At 36.1% G+C, this 22,229-nt stretch overlaps 2 protein-coding genes across 2 annotated transcripts; both read right to left on the minus strand.

Moving 5' to 3' along the window:
* On the minus strand, positions 1–14,789 carry LOC106707779 (uncharacterized protein CG7065-like). Its single transcript, XM_045686332.1, has 22 exons — positions 14,563–14,789; positions 13,048–13,255; positions 10,938–11,099; positions 10,728–10,848; positions 10,500–10,626; positions 10,091–10,244; positions 8,730–8,896; positions 7,931–8,040; positions 7,702–7,723; positions 7,568–7,625; positions 7,004–7,095; positions 6,533–6,617; positions 6,122–6,296; positions 5,427–5,943; positions 5,067–5,135; positions 4,836–4,988; positions 4,299–4,623; positions 4,027–4,227; positions 2,791–2,958; positions 2,576–2,715; positions 2,046–2,349; positions 1–1,439 (listed from the first exon to the last, which is right to left on the minus strand). Exons 2-22 carry the CDS (start codon positions 13,144–13,146, stop codon positions 63–65), a joined length of 4,626 nt encoding a protein of 1,541 aa, XP_045542288.1. The 5' UTR covers positions 13,147–13,255; positions 14,563–14,789; the 3' UTR covers positions 1–62.
* Positions 14,790–15,495: 706 nt separating this feature from the next.
* LOC106707880 (DNA polymerase alpha catalytic subunit) lies at positions 15,496–22,009 on the minus strand. Its single transcript, XM_045686711.1, has 10 exons — positions 21,899–22,009; positions 21,612–21,812; positions 21,318–21,502; positions 20,529–20,777; positions 19,910–20,488; positions 19,269–19,460; positions 18,858–19,115; positions 18,400–18,529; positions 15,882–18,323; positions 15,496–15,740 (listed from the first exon to the last, which is right to left on the minus strand). Exons 1-10 carry the CDS (start codon positions 21,912–21,914, stop codon positions 15,514–15,516), a joined length of 4,479 nt encoding a protein of 1,492 aa, XP_045542667.1. The 5' UTR covers positions 21,915–22,009; the 3' UTR covers positions 15,496–15,513.
* Between the last annotated feature and the right edge of the window lie 220 nt (positions 22,010–22,229).

Genomic DNA, 22,229 nt, shown 5'->3' on the forward strand with positions numbered 1-22,229 from the left:
TTAAAACACAATTTATAAACACAACAGCCGTAAATGAATGCAACCTATTTAGAATACCGTTGTTACATTCCTCCCCTGCCGCGTCCCCTCCCCCCGCCCTGGAAGCCGCGCCCTCCTCCCTGGAAGCCACGCCCCCCGCCTTGGAACCCACGGCCTCGTCCTCTGAAGTTTGTATTCGGGTTTTTCTGATAGTTGTTGTAATGCTGTTGATTCATATCTTGTGCATTGTAGTTGTTTCTAAAATTACCACGGCTTCTTTGATTATACAAACGATTCTGGTTAAAATTGTCATATCCCGTTTGCATCTGGTCATTCGGCACAAAAGACTGACTATTATCTGGCTGCGCGGGCCATCTGTTATCTGACATTGACTGTCTGTTATCCGCTAGAGTCTGATTGTTGTCTCCAAAAGAAGACTGCATGTTGGCTCCTAGTAATGGTTGTATTTGCGACCTATTCCCTGGTGGCAAGGGCGGTCTATTGTTTTCAATTGAAAACTGCCTGGCGTCTCCTTGTCTGATATCGTTCATTAATGACTGTCTATTATCTCCAAATGATGGTTGACTATTGTCTCCCATTAACGGTGGTCTAATATTGCCTATTGTGGGCTGCCTATTGTCTTCCATTGGAGTTTGTCCGTATTCTCCCATTAAAGACTGCCCTCCTTGAAATGTCTGTCTATTGTCACTCATTAGTGGCGGCCTATTCCCCAGAATAGGCTGCCTATTGTCACTCATGAAAGTCTCCCGACCGTCTGCAGGTTGTCTATAATCGCCCATCAAAGACAGTTTATTATTTCCCATTAGAGGCCGTATACTGTCGTTAGTTGGGAACTGTCTATTGTCAGTGTTCGGTGCCTGATTATCTCCCATGTAAGGAGGTCTATTCTGTACCATATTCTGCGTGCTGGTAACTATTGATTGCATATTGTCTGTCATCAAAGACTGATTGTTCTGACCTTGGTTATCATTGTAAGCTTCATTGGAGTCATTAGTTCCAAAGCTCATTTGGCTGTGAGGGGAATTCGTTCTACCTTGATAACTGTTAGGAGATTGATGCTTTGGAAAATCTGATGCCATATGCGTTGGAAGAGATAAGAGAGGTTTAGTTGCATCAATATTAACAGTTGGTGGTTCGGGCATGTCGCCGAAAGACCTCGGTTGGTTGTTGCTGGTGACTTCAGCGGTCTGGTTTACTTCGGAGGGTTTGGACAGCGAGGTGGATTGTATCGATGCGTGCACTAAAGCAAACAGGTCGGCTGCGGAGGAAATATTTAATGCAGTGTTCCCAGTTGCCGTCGCCGCCGCCGTGGTGGTTGTAGGCTCTGTAGTACCAGCTGGTTCTACTAGTGTTTTTGTTTCTTCCAAAGATTTTTTAACAATCTCCATTTCCTGTTGAATTTGGTTCTCTTTTACTTTTTGCGTTGCGGATTTAAACACCTGAGGAAAGAGGAAACATGTTTTTGAACTTGTAAATATCGTGAGCTTCAAAAAAAAAGTCTAATTTTTATGATTTCCCTTATGTCTTCTGGTACAGAAAAGTACATACATTTTCATAGAACTTACCTAATACGAGAAAAAGTGATGCATAAAATTATAAGTCCAGTACTTTAATTTCGCAAATATATTTTTCACAATAGTAATCGGCCAGATAACAAAAACATGTGGTTCTATGTGTCTGTGGCTTTCACCGGATATACACGTGAGTGTTAGCCGTTCCATATTTAGTTTACAATAATGTCTCACGAAATTTCAAATAATTTAATGCAATTCTTTTCGATAATTCAAAAAATATTCCGCTAGTTATATCCGAGTATAAAAAGCTAGGCTAGCAACCTAGGCTATAAAATCTTACTAATATTATAAATGCGAATGTTTAGAATTTAGAAAGATAGATGGATGGATGGCTTAACGACTCTTCCTGAAATTTGACACTGATGTCGAACATAGTGTGGAAGAACACATAGTCTACTTATTACGTGTTTTTTTTAATTACACGTGGACGGAGTCGTGGGCGACAGCTAATGTATAAAAATAATGCCTCACTTCTTCGACAGTGTAGTCGTCGTCATCGCTCTGTATGGTGACGAGGTCGTTGCCGGGGGCAGTGTCGGGGGCGGTGTCGGGGGCGGTGTCGGGGGCGTCGTGCACTCCGGCAGCGGCCGCGCCCACAAACCGGCGCAGCTTCTCAACGCGTTGCGGCGCGCGCATCTCCAGCTTCTTGAGGTACGCGATAAGACTGTGTTGCTCCTCCGCCGACAGCTCGTTGAAGTTCTTCAGCAGCGTCTCCAGGTCCGAGTCCGACAGGCCGTCCATTGCATCCGAGGCATCATCTCTAGGTGGTGGGGCACTATAGTAAACAATTTCAATATCTTGTATTTTAGTTATTTTAATAGCTTAGTAATTAAACAAAATGAAGATTAAACATTCCAATAACTGAATTTAATACACTTTATGCTCCAAGATAGTGCTTTGATTTTTTTTTATTTAGTTTCTAGGTTTAAATTAATTAAGACGTCTTTTATTATTATTGATGTAAGATAGTAAAAGAGGTAATAATATCATAGTTATGTTACTTCGGGTCATCGTATGCGGACTGCAGCATCTGCAGGGCGCTGGTGGTGCCGGTGCGGGTCGAACTCTGTGCAGTCCCCGATGCTAATTGATTCCTTTTCTTCGCTTCGCTTTCTCGTTTCTTTGCTTCAGCCATTCCGACCTAATAGACACATACCCGTAGTTTAGCTATTAATTTCGATTTCATCATTATAATTGTGATGTAGACACCACTCACCACAGCGTCGATGAGCTGCTCGAGCTCCTGCGGCGAGACGTCGGTGCGGCCCTCGGCCACCAGCGCGGCCGCCATCTGCGCCGCGATCTCCGCGCGATCCACCGCCCCCACACCCGCCACTGACACCACACCACCACCAGCTTCCTTCGACCCCACACCGCTTTCATTCTGCTACATATTACACCATATTGAATCGACATTTTACCTAAGAGTTTCCACTTCTATTTGAGGTTAAAGATGTATGCATTTCGAATATTACTTTGTTCGGACTATATATATATATATATATATACAGTCAAAATCTGTTATAACGACATCGAAGGGACTACTCATATTGAGTCGTAAAAACCGATAGTTGTAACAACCGGTGACAGGTATTAATAGGAAAGATATGTAATAACATTCAGCCAGGACCTTTGATTTTGGTCAATTTAACCGGTATGTTGTTCTAAACGATGTCGCTATAAACGGTTTTGACTGTATATATATATATATATATATATATATATATATATATATATTAGTGATGCAACGGAAGTGTCTTAGCGGAACCAGAAACGGAAACAGATGTCAAAAATAAATTTTAGCAGAAACGGAAACGGAAGCGGATGCGGAAACAGAAGTGTAAATAATATGAAAATAAAACATATTTACAATTTTTTTTTGGTAAAAACAGTTTGTATTCGTTTTTAATTTATTAAGGCATTGGATATCTCCATTGGTTAACTCCAGCAAGAGAAACTTATTGTTTCAAACAGCAGCAGAAAATATTACGTACGATTAAAAAGTACGTAAACAAACAAATGCGACAAGTGCCGAAAGGCAGCGGACGGACTGCGCGTCTCGCGCCGCGCATTTGGATCTCTCAGCCGTGGTAAAGTTCCGTTTTATCTCCGTTATAAAAGTTGCGGAAACAGAAGCAGAAACGGATGTTGAAAAGCGCGCGGAACTTCCGCACTTGCGGAAACGGAAACAGACATCCGTTGCATCACTAATATATATATATATATATATATATACTGACTTGACTGTTTTGACTGTATATATATATATATATATATATATATATATATATCCGCCGCCATCTTTTGCAGCTCTGAAATGTCATGAAAACAAATCTACTATGAAAAGCTACGATTTTGCAAACATAAGAAACGTTTGGTTGACGACTAGCTTGTTGTTTGTGTCGTGGCTGTAATAGTGGTAAGTTGATACCTTCTTGCGACCTGTGGCGGCGTTAGTGTCGCGGTCGCGGTTGCGTTTGTCGGCCTCGTGCAGTGCGGCTGCGAGGCGCACGACGGTTGCGCGCACGGCGGCGGCCGCACTGCCAGTCACCAGCCCCGCCTGCGCCGCACCCTTCAGCTTCTCCTTCGCCGTCTCGAGCAATGCAACCGCACCTTCGCGCTCCAGCAGCTCCTCCGACGAATTCGCCTTCTCCTTTAAACACGGTCCACATTATATAGTAATTGTTTTCAGTTTAGAATAGTAAGCAATAAAAACCAACCAACCTTTTCCATCTTGAGAGCTTCGGTAAGGAGGTCGACAACCTTAGGTCCCAGGCTGCCGAGGTAGTCCTCGAGTGCGACAAGTAGGCGCAGCGTCGCGATTACATTGTCAGTGGGACCGAAGTCCTGAGGCGCGGGCGGCTTTGCGCCGGGGGCGGAGCGCGTGGCGTGCCCCACGTGAGGTCCGTGTCCCCCGTGCGAGCCGTGCGGGCCGTGTGCGGTGCGTGACGAGCGCGACGCAACGCTCGCGGTGTGCGAACGTCTATCTATTATAGAGTCCACGGAATCGATGTCGTTGTCGGAGTTCCAGGGTGAAAGTCCATCGTCACTGTTGTAACAATAATATGTTTTAAACGACTAAACAGAAATGTAGAGAAAATACAAAACACCACTTTATCACATAATATCACAAAAAGAAATAATTCTTTTAAATTTATGACTAAATTAATTTTTTTACTGGATTAAAAAGTCAGATAATTTAAAAAATTTAAGTCCTGTATATGTTAAGCTAGAGGAGATTTAAGATAGAAGTATCCATACGGCCTGAGCTCTTCGTCAGAGATGAGCACGGTCTGCAGGGAGGGCGCGGTGTGAGCGCTGGGGCTGAGGTTGCGGTGCTCCACGCGCTGCGACAGCGGGCTCATGTCGCGCCGCCTGCCTTCTCTGCTGTACACTCCGGGCGATTCTAACCGCCTAAATTTTAACAATACTTTTAAAAAAAAAATCCGAAATGAGAACAGAAGGAAATTATTAATTACCGATATCTTTTACCTTTTATAAGGGCTCCGAGAGCGGCTGTGATGGTGCTCCGGTGTGCGACGTCGCATCATTGGAGACCTGCTTTATAAATGACACAAATTACAAAAGACTGTATGAACAACAATACGATTACTCAATAATTCACCGAAAATTTTCATGAAAGAAAAAATATATTCATTTAAAAACGACATAACCAATAGACATCAGTAGTAAAACTAAACAATTTCGGGTGCGATGTTTTATAGCAGATGCAACACAATGAGTAAGATTAGAATGGTGAATGAATGGTGCTTTTTTTAAACTATGCAAACCATTTTTCGAAAAATTAATCTAAAACTTAAGTTATGAACGTATTTATAACAGTGTAATTACCTTCTATCTCTGCGATAGCTCGTAGGACTTCTGTGCCTAGTGTACGGCGACTTGCGTTTAGGTGAGGGCGGACCATCGTATCCATCGGGCGAGTGCCTCCTCGGGAAGGGTGACCTTCTCTTCATATCTGGAGAGCGTCTTCTCATATCCGGAGATCTTCTTCTGAAGTCGGGAGTTCGTCTTCTAGGGATAGGGGACCTCCTCCTCGGGTCGGGAGATCGCCTCCTGGGGATAGGAGACCTCCTTCTCGGGCCGAGCGGTCTGTTCTTGTGAGGCGAGCGACTGTTAGATCTGGGGCGTCCTCTGGAGCTGGGCGAGCGTCTCCCGCCGGAGGACCTGTCGTCGGGCGAGTGCCTGCTGAGGATGCTGAGCTCGGACTCGGGCAGCGGCACGCCCATCTTCCGATACAGCTCTGAGATATTAATCCGCAGTTCCTCGTCGTGTAACTCTTTCATACGCGACGTCCAGAATGGTATCCATTCCGATTTGAAATCGTGTTTCGATGGATCTTTGCCCTCTGGAATATATTAATTTTACATAGTATTTTTAACAATATATTGCAAAAAAAGATTTTTTCACAACATTTAACAAAAAATCTTATTAAGCATATTTCATATGTTTTTTCTTAACACCCTTTTCTATATTCTAGAAAGACATTTAGATATTTTTATATATAATAAATGATATCAACATACCGGCTTGTATTTCCTTGTAGCGCTTGTTCCAGAACTTCTTCCACTCCTCGGGGTACAGCGGATGCTTCTCTGGGTTCTTCTCGTGGTAGGCGAGCGTCTCTTTGGCGGCATCTATTGCTAATCGCTTCTTCTCTTGCAGTAGGACCATTTTGTAATTTTTATTACTTGGCTTCGCCTGACAAGTAATGTTGTAAGTTTGAATAACTTTGAATGTTTTTTTGAAGAACTTTGTTTGAATTTAAGTTAAAAGATATAAGTATATGTCTGTGAACTGTGATCTTATGAAAACTTCGTCGAGCTTGGACTTTTAGAAAAGCTTTCTATTAGTAATTTTTTTTTTTATTTAAATAATAATTTTAATAGCTTATGAAATATTTTTTAGCTTACTTATTTAGTGTTCAATTGACTTACTTTATTATCTGTAGCATTTTTATTAGCATAACGTGATCGAATCTGACCACGATTGTTTGAATACGGGTCTTGTTGTTTCTTCTCTCTGAAATAATACATAGTAATTTGAATCTAAAGTTGAAAAGTTGTGTTTTGATCAAAAACTACGAAGATAAATAGAAGAAATTTAAAATGTCTTAATTCAGAGTAAATCGAAGTATTACTGTATTTGGGTTCAAAGGCATATGAAGCATCACTCAGAGGATCTATCACGAATATTTGCGATATGCGTTTTCGTAACGTTATCGAAAATGTATGTCAAAATTTTTGTGAGATTTTTCGTTGTACATCTATGCCCGATAAACTGCCTGTACAAATCTAATGAAAACGTAATGTCATGTATAAAATTTGTTATGAATACTTTCTCGCAGATTTTCGTGCTAGCCTCTTTGAAAGTAAACAGTTCAACGTATGTGTTGATATGGTACAAACTTATTGAAAGTAGGTCCGTCGCGTTGCAGCTCGTCCTCGCTGACATCGGACAGCGACTCCACGGACCCGGCGCGAACATCTTGATGACCAGTCTGACATATAATAATCATTTTTACTACATACATTTATAAAATGTTAGTAATTCACCTACACTTTAGCAGTGGTAGACGAAAGCAACAATAACATATGTTGCACTAATGTGCCTCACTCGATGAAATACAACAACCTAACAGAAAACAGTGGTCAAATGGAAGCAGTTCCGCGTTTGGTCCGATGAGTGTGTATTCCAGGAGCCTAATATTAGTCTTATACTTCCAAGAAATGAGGAAGTGGATTTGATGAATGAGGGGACGCAAAGGAGTGGAAAATGTTTTCCCTGGGCATTCCCTTCACTGTCCATTAAAGGTAGACAACGCATCTGCAATTACGGATATCTATGGGTAGCAGTATTCGCTATTTCGGCGAATTCCATTGGCTACTTGCTCGTTTGCCACCTTATAAAAAACAACACAAATTGAATGTTTGTTATTCTTGTAAAGTCATATTTATTTAAATTAAACTCACATTAACTGAGGATGTCCGAGGTCGTGTAGGCGCGGACACAACGGGCGGGGATGGATTTCTAAAAATAAATTTTAATTAAAAATAAAAAATCTTCAAAATTTGAAATAAAATCATTTAAAAGAAACAATATTTACCTTTCATCTCTTTTTTCCTTAGCTGTAAAAAAAAATAAAAATGATTAAAGTATTGTAAAACACATGCATAATGGGATTACTGATTTGATGAAGCAATCTTTTCTCGAAACATTATTCTAATGGCAATTACTAGATTCAGCTCATAATTAGAGTATATTTTGTTAAGTTTATTAGTTATCGTAATAATATTTATACTTGAAGTAAAAATATCATAAATGCATCAACTCACTGGATTCTGTAAGTGATTTAATCAACTCCTCGTCTACAACCTCTTCAAAAGTGTGTCCCAGGTCTTCAGAAAAATGGTATCCTTTGAAAATCCATTGAATTATTGCTTCCCTGTTCAAATAAACATAAACTATTAGTTATCTTTCATACTATAATCAAGTAAATACATTGAATTTTGACAATTATATTTACAACATGTTTTTTATTTTATTTTATAAGGTGGCAAACGAGCAAATGGCCACTTGGATTCGCCGCAATAGCGAGACGACCGTTGCCCATAGACATGCCTACATTTAATCAAACGAGAAAGGGACGCACAGAAAGAGGATATTTCTCCTTCCTATGCATCCCCTCCTCCGCCAAATCCACTTGCCCCTCTCATCCTTTTCTAATTAGAAAAGGGTGGGAAGGGAAAGAGTACTAAAATTAGGCCTCCGGCACCACACTCATCAGACTATACGCGGAATTGCTTCCACTTCACGCCTGTCTTCTGTGTGGTCGTGGTATTTCACCGGTAGACCCGGTCAATTCGTGCACTCAACAAATATTGTTGTTGCGGGATCTACCACTGTTGAATGCTGTACAAAAGTGAAGTTAATTTGACATCTTCATCATCAGCTCACTATATGACCCTACTAAGGTGCTCGGAGCCTAACCTAAGTTAAGGGTGACTACTAGGCAATAGTCAATCTGACGAACCCAGTACGAGTTAACTTCACACATATAATTGAATTTCTTCTCAGATACGCATCACGATGTTTTCCTTCACAGTAAGAACTTCAGATAAATGTTATACTAACTTGTCTCTATCAAATTCATCCTTGTCTATGTTGACAGGTTTGAGACGGCCGTACTTGTCCTCTATGCGCTGCGCCAGTCTGTTCACAACGGTCATGACACCAACACGCGCGTTCAACCGACGTCGATGCGGCGCAAGCAGTTTCCATGCTTTGTAGAAATGACGCGCCTGATGATAAAATTTATTAATATAGTAGATATATTCATACTAGCTGTACCCGCGACTTCGTCCGCGTGAAATCCCCTATTGTTATTTAGTACCCTTAAGGATAACATTTCTGCAAAAATTGAATTTCATATTTATTTATATCAAATGAGCAGCCTTAGAAAGAAGTTTCAAGCTTCTAACTGTTAAAATGACGATACTTTCATACAAATTACCACCCGTGGGGATAGTTTCAACCCCTTACAACCCTTTTTTCGCGTTAAAATGTAGCCTATGTCCTTCCTCGGGCTCTAGACTATCTGTGTACCAAATTTCATTTAAATCGGTTCAATAGTTTTGGCGTGAAAGCGAGACAGACAGACAGAGTTACTTTCGCATTTATAATATTAGTAAGGATTAGTAAGGAAGTAAGGATTATGTCTATACAATTAATAAAATTGAAGTGTCTGTATGTATTTGCGTTGTTTCTAACGAAAAGAGTTTGTTCCGGATAATTTCGGGACTTCTACTGGAAGGTAGCTTATGTGTGCGGGAGTTACTTAGGCTATTCTTCAATACATAGTATAAAACAAAGTCGCTTTCGCTGTATGTCCGTATGTATGCTTAGATCTTTAAAACTACGCAACGGATTTTGACGCGGTTTTTTAATAGATAGAGTGATTCTTAAGGAAGGTTTGTATGTATAATAAATGCATAATATAGTAGAGAAACACTGATAAATTTAAAGTTTTCTAATGTGATGTCGTAAATAAGCACGTTTTTTTGCGCTTATATTGCAAACGCTGGCTGAACCCTACGAGATAGACCAAAATAATGTACTACAGTATTGTTCACCTTAAAAAGTTCAACAAAAAAGTCCGCGATGGTATATGTCTATCTCTTAGGGATAACCCAGCATAACCATTTTTATTCTTTTACGAAGTGATTTTAAACAATACAGCATTAATCCTTATCCATTTAAGTACCTTAAATAAATTGTGCATTTATTCTGTAGTAGGTATATTTTGCATTGCACCCGTGCGAAGCCGGGGCGGGTCGCTAGTTTATAATAAAATAGTTGTTTTGAAAGTTTTGTTGAACTTTTAAACATCACTATACTTGTAAATATATATATTTGTACATCTTTGTTTTTGTTTACTTCTATTTATCCCACAAATGCTTGATGATGATGATTATCAAAATATTAAAAGTACGTACAAAGTAATTGCAGCGATGATGGTAGCATGTCATGTGGTTAACGATGGTGCGCTGGTGACCCTGCTTGGTGCACAACGTGCACAGATACGAAGGCTCCTGATTGCCTCCTTCCGGCGGGTGCTCCACCAGGTACTCCGTGCCTAGTAACGGAGTCCTGCAAACATGTATCGAAATAAATTAATATATCCCTTGATCCAAATGTATTAGTTATTTAAATTTAATAAATGGTCCCGCAAGTTTTACGTTAAAAACTAGTTCCATAATATTGATGTTAAAACATTTCTTACAGTTCTTTAATATAAACGTTATCCATACATATTAACTTTATGGATTTTATCTCGCGCACTTGTAGTTATCTTAATATAATGTATGAAGTAGCAGACTATAAATGTATTAGACAAAAACTCACTTGACTTGATCCATTGTCTCTTGAATGTGACAAGTGACTCTGTATTTTTGATATTTCATATCCGTTTCTAAATTTTGATGAAGAAAAACTTCCTCGGCCATCTTTTGATTCAGCTTCGGTGTTGCAGCTAAACGAAACATATTTTATCATTAACTCCTTAAATGTACATTTTCCACTATTTTTTTAATATAAAAGTCATAAAATCATTTTGAATAGTAGAACAGTTACCAGTTCCAGTTTTGATTATCCCCTTCTCTTTGAGTATGTATGGATGATTTTCAAAAATGCTCGGTGGCCAAACGCTCTTAATCGTCAGCTTGGTTTTGTGCTTCTTTCCCGATATATGCATCTGAAAATTTTACTTATCCTTAGAAAAGTGTACACAAAGAGACACCCTTATCAAAGTTTTACCAATAATTTTAAGGGACAAAAATTTACTTGTAGTATGTTCTCCCCGCAGCAGACGGCGGCGCAGGGATAACACAAGTAGATCCAGTTGTGAGACACGTCGCGCCCACGCCGCTCAACCATGCACCGGGTTGTCCCATCCTCAACTTTCACCTTCAAACTGTTCAGGTGCGCCTGAAACTCTTGCTCCGCCTGCAAAACAATATCAATTTCGTAACAAATCAAAGTAAACGAAATCCAATAAGGCGATTGTATCACGAAAAGCCATTTCATTTCACGCGTAAAAATCCTTTAACATCTTTATAGAGACCGTGGGATAAATTAAAACAAACATAACAGTATTTATATATTTATTTATATATTTTTTAATTTGCACCGGAAAATGTGTGTTGCTCGTAAATGTTACTTACCGATTGACCTCGCATTAGACGACATCAAGCTGCATATTGTGGTCAGCCGAGAAACTTAAACTATTTTGTGATTCAATGTGAATCCAAAGTGAGAGAAACACCAACACCTAAACTATATCCCGTATATTCGCGCACGTAACGTAAACAAGGTATAAAGAAACGATATAGATAAAAGATTCTAATCGTAGAAATCATCATAAACCAGAATTTGGTGAATTTAAATCCTAGTTTTAAAACAAATCTGTAACAACTTTGTCTTTTGTCTATTTGTTGGTCGGAAAAAAACTTACAAAGCCACCCAACAGATTAAGAATCATCACTTATTTTAAGGTTAATTTGTTTGCATAATATTGTTCTAAACTGAACATTTAATTCATATCAGAGGAGATCATAGAAAACACCGAACGTAAATTTTAGGATTTTTTATTTAAATTGAAAAAATAAAACAATAAAGGTAATTGTGGGTCTTTTGTATATTTCATGTTTGTATATTAACTTCCTGACAGTATGTACCATTTTATATATATATGTTGGAAAATATTACAAATTCTACACATAACTTATTGTGCAGTTATTACTTAACCATGTTAGAGGTATGTAGATTTAGTTAGTCATAATTTAGGCCCACCATCCATGTTTCAAATTATTCCAAACTTGGTAAACAAGCAATACCTCTTTCACCCTTTAACCTAATACTCAATTCCATAAACACAAAAAAAATATGTTAAAGCTCACTTTTTATATAATTACCTTAAACATTATAATATGAATTCACTTTACTAATACTCTAAAATTGTGATATTCAAAGAACGAATTATCAAAAATTATTGATAGCAGTAAAAAGGTTATGTTAACTAGTTCTGTAAAAAACCTTTATTACCTTGAATTTAATAATAATAATTAATTATTATTATTGATCCCTTTAATTGATCCCTGATAAAATAACTTCAAAGCGGAGAAAAGTTGAATCCAAACTAATTGTGGTTTCCACTACAGAAACAATCAAGCAGACAAGACAATATATGTCTTGTCTCCACATTCTCTTTGAAAAACTAAAATCTTATATATAAAATTCTCGTGTTGTGGTGTTTGTGGTTAAACTCCTCCGAAACGGCTTGACCGACTCTCATGAAATTTTGTGTGCATATTGGGTAGGTCTGAGAATCGGACATCTATTTTTCATACCCCTATTAAGTTTTTTTTAACTGCACGCGGAAGGAGTCGCGGGCGACAGCTAGTAATCATATATCAGGATGATTGGGCCTGATAGTGAGGTAGGTAAGCGTGCTAAGTTAAAAATTATTTATAAGTTATTTAAAGGGAAGTTCATTGCAATCATCTATCTATATATATAAAAGAAAGTCGTGCTAGTTACACTATTTATAACTCAAGAACGGCTGAATCGATTTGACTGAAAATTGGTGGGCAGGTAGCTTAGAACCAGGAAACGGATATAGGATATATGTTACCCCGTTTTCTATTTTTTATTCCGCGCGGACGGAGTCGCGGGTAAAAGCTAGTGAAGGATGAGAAAGAATTCAATCACTTATGTAACAATGTAGGTAAATTTCTAAATGATTTGGCCAAGGTTTATGTAGTGCATGAACATAGCAATACATATTCTATTAGGAACATAATAAACTATGAATTGTAATAATTATTTATTATCTATAAAATAACTTTAATTTTAATGTGTAAACATTGAAAAAAAATAGATATTTTATATTTACCTTTGTACACTCAGTCTCGTCCTTATCGGGTTTTTTGGGCACTTCAACAACAGTATCTTGATAGCCCTCTGCCCCCGGGGGACAGTCGGGCAGCTCCATCTTGTTGCACTACACTTCACAGTTTATGACCACAATATGGTCATAAACTTTTTTGTCACAAAAAATTATTTTTGTTTTTCTTTCTTCAATGTTAACACCACACCCAGCTCTGTGGAAGAATTCACAGTCATTATCATGTGGGCTACAATTTTTTTTTTTATATGAAAATGTACTTAAATTAAAATTATTAAAACAGATACTTACAATCTTGTCTCAAGCAAAATTCTTTACATAGATGACTTTTTCACAGCTGTAGTGTGGTTAAAAACAAAGTATTGAACCAATTTGTGTCTTATAATAATGTATAAACCACCTGCTTATATTTAATTTATAAAACAGGTAGTGAATAACATTTATAGATATTTTCCAGCATAAATCAACATCCCAAATCTATTTATGCTGGCTATGTCATCCTATAATATTATAATCCTTTAAATTTTTCACTTATGGCAAATAAAAGCCAAATTTATTCTCCTATTTAACATTTCAGATAAAGGGTCAATGTGTTAAATTAATTGAAACAAAACATGGGGATAAGTTTCATTAGTTCTTACTTACAATTCAAAAATCAAGCTCACAATTTTTGAAGCATAAAAAACTATAGTATTGGACTAATATTGATATGTTGGGAAGTATAACTCCGTTTACATCTTTTCATATAATAATGTCAATTGAGTTTATTGCACATTATTTTTGGAGAATAAAACATCTTCTTACACAACAAGGTTAACTGTATGTTTACATTAAAAAACTAACAATTTTTTGATACTGAACTCCACATGTCCTATAGGACATTGAAAACGCAAACAATTGTTTTTTTTATAAAATAAGTTTTATTTTTATGATATATGAATTTTCAAAAAAACCGACAACCGTCTTATTTGTGACAACGTAAGGTTTTACTTACAGATTTATCCAAAATATCTACCAATCACCAAATTTCATAACTTAGTGTTTGATTGCATATCTATTATATCTTCTCTTCTGTGTTTGAAGGCTCATTACTACACCAAAAGTACTATTGTGACTTTGAACTGTTTAAGTGAGTTTCAATAAATTAAAAATCATCAAATTAAATAAGAGCAGTGTTCACTTTGTTTTTACTTTTAGCAAAAACCCAGATGAAAATTAATTGTTTGTATATCAACAATTATATCTTACCATATAATTTCTATATTACTTTTTAGAAAAAAAATGTATATTTATTTTTATTCTTTTTGTCAGAATTAAACTCAATTTTACTAAATACGTAAAATATACTTACCACACAACCCGAATTTAAGAGAATGTCTTATAAATGGTCACTTTGAAATAAGGTATTTATTATTTTTATTTTAGATAAAATCATTGCAGTTAATCAATAGTCACGAATAAAATTTATGTTTATATAAAATTTTAATGATACTAGTTACTGACCTGTCAGTGGACGCCGATTTGATGTATTCTTACAAGATTTTGCCTGTGTTTGGAACGTTTAATAAGTTATTACCGTGTTATCTTTTATGCACATTGTCGATTATAGGAAAAATAAGATTCACTAAACCTCAAAAATTGCAATCCAGCCAACAAGCAAGCTTTGGAAATGGTTACAAATCCAAAAACAATAATTGATTTTTTTAATAAAGTGACAGAAAGGACCATAATGCATACCTGACACCTCCGTGAAGTTGACCCCCTTACTTATTTTTTTTTACTTTTTTAACGCAAATCGTTTGAGAGTTCCTACTTTCTCCGTAAAAACAATTTCAAATTTTAGTGTATTATAATTTTAGTAATTTCTCTTTTCTCTCAATCACTCGATAACCATTCTCTATCAACACAATAAATTTGAAACGTCTTAGTGTATAACTACCATATTTTATTCGCAAAAAAAAAAAGGAAAATCGATTCATAACTTTCGATTCCGTAAGTGAAATATTTATTTCAGAAAAAGTATTAACTCTCAAACGATTTCTCTTTTCTCCCAATCACTCTCTTACCATTCTCTACCTACACAATAAATTTGAAACGTCCAAGTGCATGATTGCCATATTTAATTGGGAAAAAAAGGAAAATCGATTTGTAACTTTCGATTCCCAAAATTAAAATATTTATTGCAGAAAAAGTAAAAACTCTCAAATGATATTTCTTTTCTCTCAATGTCTCTCAAACGACACTAACGATTCGCATTGAAAAAAAAAAAAAAGTAAAGTGAGGGCCAACTTCACATTAAAATTTGAATTACTAATGCTTTGCTGTGCTTGCTGGCGAAATAAAAGATATTTCATTAAAAATCTATTTATTTAAAAGAATTTCTATATTTACAGTGATAAGTTACAACTTACATGATTTGTTAAAGAAATAGTCTTGTAATACATCAACAATACTTTAATATTCACCCATCTCCATTAAGGCATCTATGTGCTCATTTTCAGGCAATATGTCTAATTCTAAAGGATCGCATGTCATTTTATTACCACCTTTTCTATCAATGGCGAAAAATCGGAATAATTTCGACAAACTTATAATAGAATACGCTGAATGGGCTAAATAATCTTCTACGGCTTCTTTCAGTACTTGTAGCGCTGACATTATCTGAGTCGATGTTTTCGTTTCTAAAAAAAAAAAAGAGTTTATTAGAATTAGTACTACATATTGTAGTTTAAATTAAAAATGCAGGTTTAGAAGTTGTTTTTCGCTTTACTTAATACTTAATAACTATTTGTAATTTTACTTAAAACTCAATTTCTACTTACTTGCAGACATATGTTTACTCAGGTCGAATAGGTATGAAAAGAAACTTATTTGAAGATGAAGGTCTTTTTCAGTATACTCTCTGAACATGACTCCTTTCTCGCACTGTCTACATAAAGGGTATCCACCTATGAATGTTTGGGGCAGTCTCGCAGTGCGGTAACCACAAGCAGGGTCTTCGCAAGATAGCCAACCAGCGTAATACTGAGCATGGTACTGCCGGATTTGCATCGCCAGTTGATTTTGAATGCACGCCAAATAATCAACTGGTTTCAAATTGCACTTGAGATTTTGACATTTTTCTAAGAATATAAGGCTGTCTTTATCTAACTTCACACAGGTTTCACGTATTTTGTTCTCAGTTTTACAATTTTCATTTACGCAAACAAATGTAAAATCTTTGCATTGCCTATATTTCTCGTGTTCATTCTCGACTTCATATGTCTCTGAGTTGGTATTTTCTTTTCTGTTAAATTGTCTATAGCCTGATGGGTCTAAGCCGAGGCAGTCGGCAACGCGAGCCGGGTCCATGCCTTCGATTGGCTCACAAATTCTAGATATGACGGGATGAAGTTGATGCGCCAAATAGTATCTATAGTCGATCTTAAGATGTTCAGAATTTTTTAATTCTTCAATATGATAAGCTCTCTGCGTAGCCGAGTTGGCCGTACCATCTTCACAAATCACGTATGGCACAATGTCACCTTTTTTGAATCGTCTGCTATTTTTTGCATTAAGCCTTAGAGCTACTTGCACATGCGGTTGGGTGTTTTTATCTGGATATTCATTGGGATTCTTTGTAAGTTGTTTAGTTATAGTCAGCAAAGACAGCGGCATCTGGTTACTCAATAAATCTTCTTTCAGTTTATTCAGGTGCATTTGTATATTTTCTAATCTATCGTCCGGGGCCTGTTCCGATAATATTTGGCTTAAAATAAATTTACCCGCCTCTGCCGCCAGTTGAGACCAGTCCCGACGTACTATATCTAAACCTTTGTGTTCCTGAGTTAAAACAAATTCACCATTTTTATTCTTGCTTATAACAACGGCAGCGTATTTCTTCTTCTTGAGCAAAAGCAAATATTTAAAAACTCCATCAATATCTAGTTCGATTTGCCTGTATTTTTTATTAATTTCTTTCTTTAGGTCATTACCGATTTTGAAAACGTAATCATAGTCCAAGCAGTTGGTATTAATCATCAGACTGTCAGTGTCACCATATACCACTTCATAATTTTGTTTTTGGACAATTTCTTTGGTATCCATAAGAATTTCTCTTCCTTTCATAGTAACTAACGCCGCAAGAGGCTTAGCATAAAACCGTGAGTGGGTAAAACCCAGACATCCATACATAGAGTTAGCAGTGAGCTTTAAAGCAGTTTGTCTAATATTATACTGCATGTATTGTTCGGGTAGTAAATCAGGTGATTTCATTAATTTTTTAACTTCTCTCCTGCTCTCTACGAGTTTCCTAATTTGCGTCGGCAGCACACCGAACTCGGTCTTTGGACCGGGCAAAACTAAGTTGTTCAAGTCGTCATCTGAACCAGTGGAAAGTTTTCTTTTAATGGTAGTGAAGCAAATGTTATATTCTTGTATAATACTAGGATATAAAGAATTGAAATCCATCAGTAGGACAAGTTTATCGTAAAATCCCTTTTTAGGGTCTAACACCAAGCCTCCAGAGTATGCGGCTTTCTTCTTGCCTTGTTTCTTTGACACAGTGCCATCTTCATTTTCATCATTATCTCCATCATTGGCAGTCGCTTTTTTGCCGTATACTTTATCGGGTACAATAAAATCTTTCTCTGTAAAAGCATGGAGTAGTAAAAATTCGTTCCGCTCCGATCTACCGCCCATTAAGGTTCGAGACATAATGTTGCCCGCGATTTGTGTGATTTGTAAAGCGAGCGGTATAACATTGAGTTCACACATCATCTTTAGTATGTAAGAGGCGTCTTGCATATTCAGTTTGACCAGCTCGAGCAAGTCGTGGCTACTTTCGTAATATCGAGGTACATCTTCGAGCGCCACCTCGACTCGCTCTCCCTCTTTCATCTTGAGCACACTGACACACAGTGTATCCAGATCGAAACTTCTCGAACGGATGAGTTCCATTGATGAAAGTTTAATGTCGCAGACTAATCTGCCGAGGAAAGCATCTTTCGTTGCAAATTTCTTTTGAGGAGCGACGGATCGCTTGAGTCGGCCCAGACGGGACCAATTAGGAATACGTAAATCCAGAATGTTTCCTATCAATAAGTCTTGTTGGAAACCTTGCATGTCATGTCCCACTACCAGATCTGGATCTAATTTCCAAAATTGCACCATAAAATAATTAAGCAGTTCTCTCTCAGTATCGCACTTAGTAAGTTTTGTAGCATTGTATTGGGATAGAGCCTGTTTGATATCTAATGGCCATAGTTCATTGCACTTTGTCATAACTGAAAAGAAACAAGAATATCTTTACATTTATATGTTTGCAAAATATTGTTTAAAAATTCTTATATTAAGACTTACCACAAAAATGTTGATGAAATGGTGGATTTGGTGGTGGTTTATGGATTGGAAAGCTATTATGGACAAGACAACTTAGCATCAATATTTTTGTCTTGTTGGTTTTTTGATCAACTGCACTCCTTGTATGTATCTAGAATTATTTATATCATTAGATTTAATTAAAGAATGATAGTCAAATATTTAGCTATTAACAGTTTACAGACATCTCTCTTTGCTAAGTTCGGGGAAACTAATCCAGAAAAACACTTCATATAATCGATATTTTTCTTTAAATGATTATATTATATATTATGAAAAAAATAACCTAAGCTATTGTAGCTAAAATATTGTGTTGTATGAGCATATTGTCATATTTAGTCTTGGAAATCTTATGTTTCTGTAAGGGTTAATAAGTTCGAAAGCTTCTAGTATGCTATGCTTTATATAAAGCTTTTAATATGCACATTAAGCATACTTACAGTTGCAACAACAATTGGTGGAGGCTCCAAATCCATTCCATTTCTTATAACACTGATGTTTTCCATTTTATCACAAGCTGCCTCCATTTTACACCAGGAAACTTTGGCTAATACATTTTCCACTTCCTTTATTTCAAGCCAACAAGGTCCTTTAATTTTCCTCTCCAATAAAAATGTTTCTAAAGAAGATGTGTTAGCACCAAATATATGGCTGTACGTTAATCCCTTTTTGGTGGTATTTGGTGGCGGGAATGATGCCTAAAAATTAGAGAACATAAAATAAGCGAAAATATCACAAATGCATTGAACTAAATAGATTATTTACTGTTAAAATATGTAAACTAATAGAAGTTATGTGCCATCTCTTTTCTTTAATAAGTCAGTTCTAAAAAATTAATAAATTTTACTTACTGAATATTTAACTTCCAAGTAATCACATTGTGCTGGTATGTCAGGAAGATTGAAGCAGTAATTCTTTGTAACTTTCCGCGACTTGAACTCTGTGAGTCCGAGTTCACTTGCAATGGATTCATTAAACTCCTTGTACATATCCATCATGGATACCTCCTGATCTGTTTGCTCAAATGTAACTGGATCTAATTTCTAAAAGCAATATTATTTAAATCAAAATCTCTAAAATAGAAATGTTCAAGTTAGACTAAAGCTGGGATTTCCAAAGTGGTTGATATTGACCCCAAGGGGTCTAAAAGCTTAAAGCGAACTTAAAGCATAGCTAATTCTCACTCTGACTTCTTCTATTGACCTAAGTCAGAATGAAAAATTGTAATAATTGATCTTAAAAGTAGGTAATTTGGCCATGGGGCCTGAGGTAACAGTTCATTTTGAAAAAGGGGTTACTTGTCCAAAATAGTTTGGGGATCCCTGGACCCTGGAAGCAATATAAAGTGAAGAGGAACAGAGCACCAATAATAATTTTCTTTACATTATTAAATGAAAGATAAATATGATGGAGATATATATGGAACTATAAAGGTGCATAATATCTTATGTAAGCTATTTGAAATGTAAAAATATACTTTATCCATACTCACATATTCTCTGGGCAACAAAAATATTTGTCGGTTAACATTTTTCACCACAACACAGCACGATACACAACCTGCTTGCTTATTTGATGGATTTACATATGTCTTACCAAACAGATAAACAACTCCGGGCTTCACAAATCTATCTTCCCAGGCATCTAGCCAATAGAATTTAAATACTTTGTCTCCATTACTATTATTCTGAAGTGGTAACTGTCCGTCTGTTTGTACAGAAGGACCATTATGATTCTCACTGAATTGCTCCGACCAATTTGATGTTTTCACCCCTTTAGGGGATTCTTTCTTTAATGGGAATATTTCAAATTCTTCATTCAAAAATTCATCGGATACATCAGTAATAGAGGGAACGGTATTGGTTTCTTTTTTAATTTCCGTATTAGTTGGTGTGTTGTTGCTAAAATCGTCATCGAAATTTAAATCTTGAGTTACAAATTCTTCTATATTCTCAGTAGCGGAATCCTCAAGTTCTTTTTTAATATCTTTATCAATATTCCATTCGGATTTCTTTGGTTTTGGTTTAATATGAACATTGGTATGTGTGTTTTCATTTGTTTTCTTTTCAACCTGAAATATTACAATAATTTTACATCTCACAACGTAATACGGATTTTACTTTGTTATTTTTTTTACTTACATCTTCTTTTTCTTTAACATCCTCTATTTTAACTGGTACTGGCTTCTTTACACTTGTAGAAAGACTTTTGAAATAATTTTGAGCTTCCTTCTTACTAGAATCTTTTACATTGGATTTATTAACAGGTAAAGGTTTTGGTTTGATAACAGTGGATGATGTACTACCATCCAAATCAGACATGATGTCAGATAGAATATTGTCATCTGAGATTTTTACATCCTAAAAACACAAATACAACAAATATAGTATAGTTCTATTGTTAAATTAATATGTTGAATTGTCCCAGATTCAATATAAATTAATATTCAGCATGAGAAATAGCAATAAGTAGCTTGATAGAATATTTGAACAAAAATCTAAAAATCAAAATGTATCAAATAATGTCAATGCTAACAAAACATGTTACTAAATATGTAATACATTTTTATTTTGTGGCACAAATCTCTAATGTTCTCTAAATGTCTTACCAAAGTTTTATCATAATCCAGTGGTTTAGGAATGCAAAGAGGAGAACAATACACACATTAATTTTATTTATGACTAGCTTTTACCCGCGACTCCGTCCGCGCGGAATAAAAAAAAAATAGAAAACAGGGTAAAAATTATCCTATGTCCGTTTCCTGGTTCTAAGCTACCTGCTCACCAATTTTCAGTCAAATCGATTCAGCCGTTCTTGAGTTATAAAAGGGTAACTAACACGACTTTCTTTTATATATATAGATGTTTATGTATTATAATTACTTTTTTTATTATAGTTACCTCTTTTTTCTTAACGGGCATAGCTCCTAGTAAATTTCTTATATTTCCTTTGATATTTGTTTGTGGAGCCAGACGGGCTTTTCTTTTTGTGCCCCGACCAGATTCTTTGCCATTTGAAGCAACATAAGTGTCTTCAATTACATCATCATCAAATATTTCTCTACCATCTTCCACATAGCCAGTGCCTAAAAACATTGTTATTACAAAATTAATGTGTAAATCTGGACATGTTTATTATATTGGTTTCCAAAATCTATTTAAATGATATTGACCACTTTATAAGTAAATACTAACCATCATCTTCTATCCAATCATCTTCTTGTCTTTGTAATACACGATCATGGTATTCCTTTTCGTCCACTGTATCATAAACATTTTCCATTTCGTCAACGTCATATTTGTGTTTAGACCCTTTACCTTTAAGCTGTTTTAGCTTTTCTAATGCAGAGAATCTACCGTTTTTATCAACTTTTTGCCTTTTGGCTCTTGAAGAGGCTGTAAACAATGGCAAAATTAGCTGGTTAGTAAACAACTTCGATAAGTATGTTAACATTTGTATTATGAATTCTTTATCACTTTACCAAGAGAGTCTCCCATCTCTATTTCTATTTAAATTATTCCATAAAAATATTATCAAAACTCGACGAAACAAAACCACACAAATCAAGATTGAAATTGACAGTTTTAATTTGACTGTTTGACGGTATTATTGGCGCGAAATAAAATTTTGACCAGAAACTAGAAAAAGAGCTTTTTTTTATATAATAATTTTAAACGCTGCAATTTTTTTAGGATGAGTAATGGTTGCTCACCTATCCATGGATAAAGTTTACATACATTTTTAATCTAAGATAACATTGGTTTTATACAATGAATTCCAAATACGATACATCGTTCTGAATCTGAGGTTCT

This window comes from Papilio machaon, chromosome 3 (genome assembly GCF_912999745.1).
Source record: "Papilio machaon chromosome 3, ilPapMach1.1, whole genome shotgun sequence".
In the NCBI taxonomy this organism is placed as follows: Eukaryota; Metazoa; Arthropoda; class Insecta; order Lepidoptera; family Papilionidae; genus Papilio; species Papilio machaon.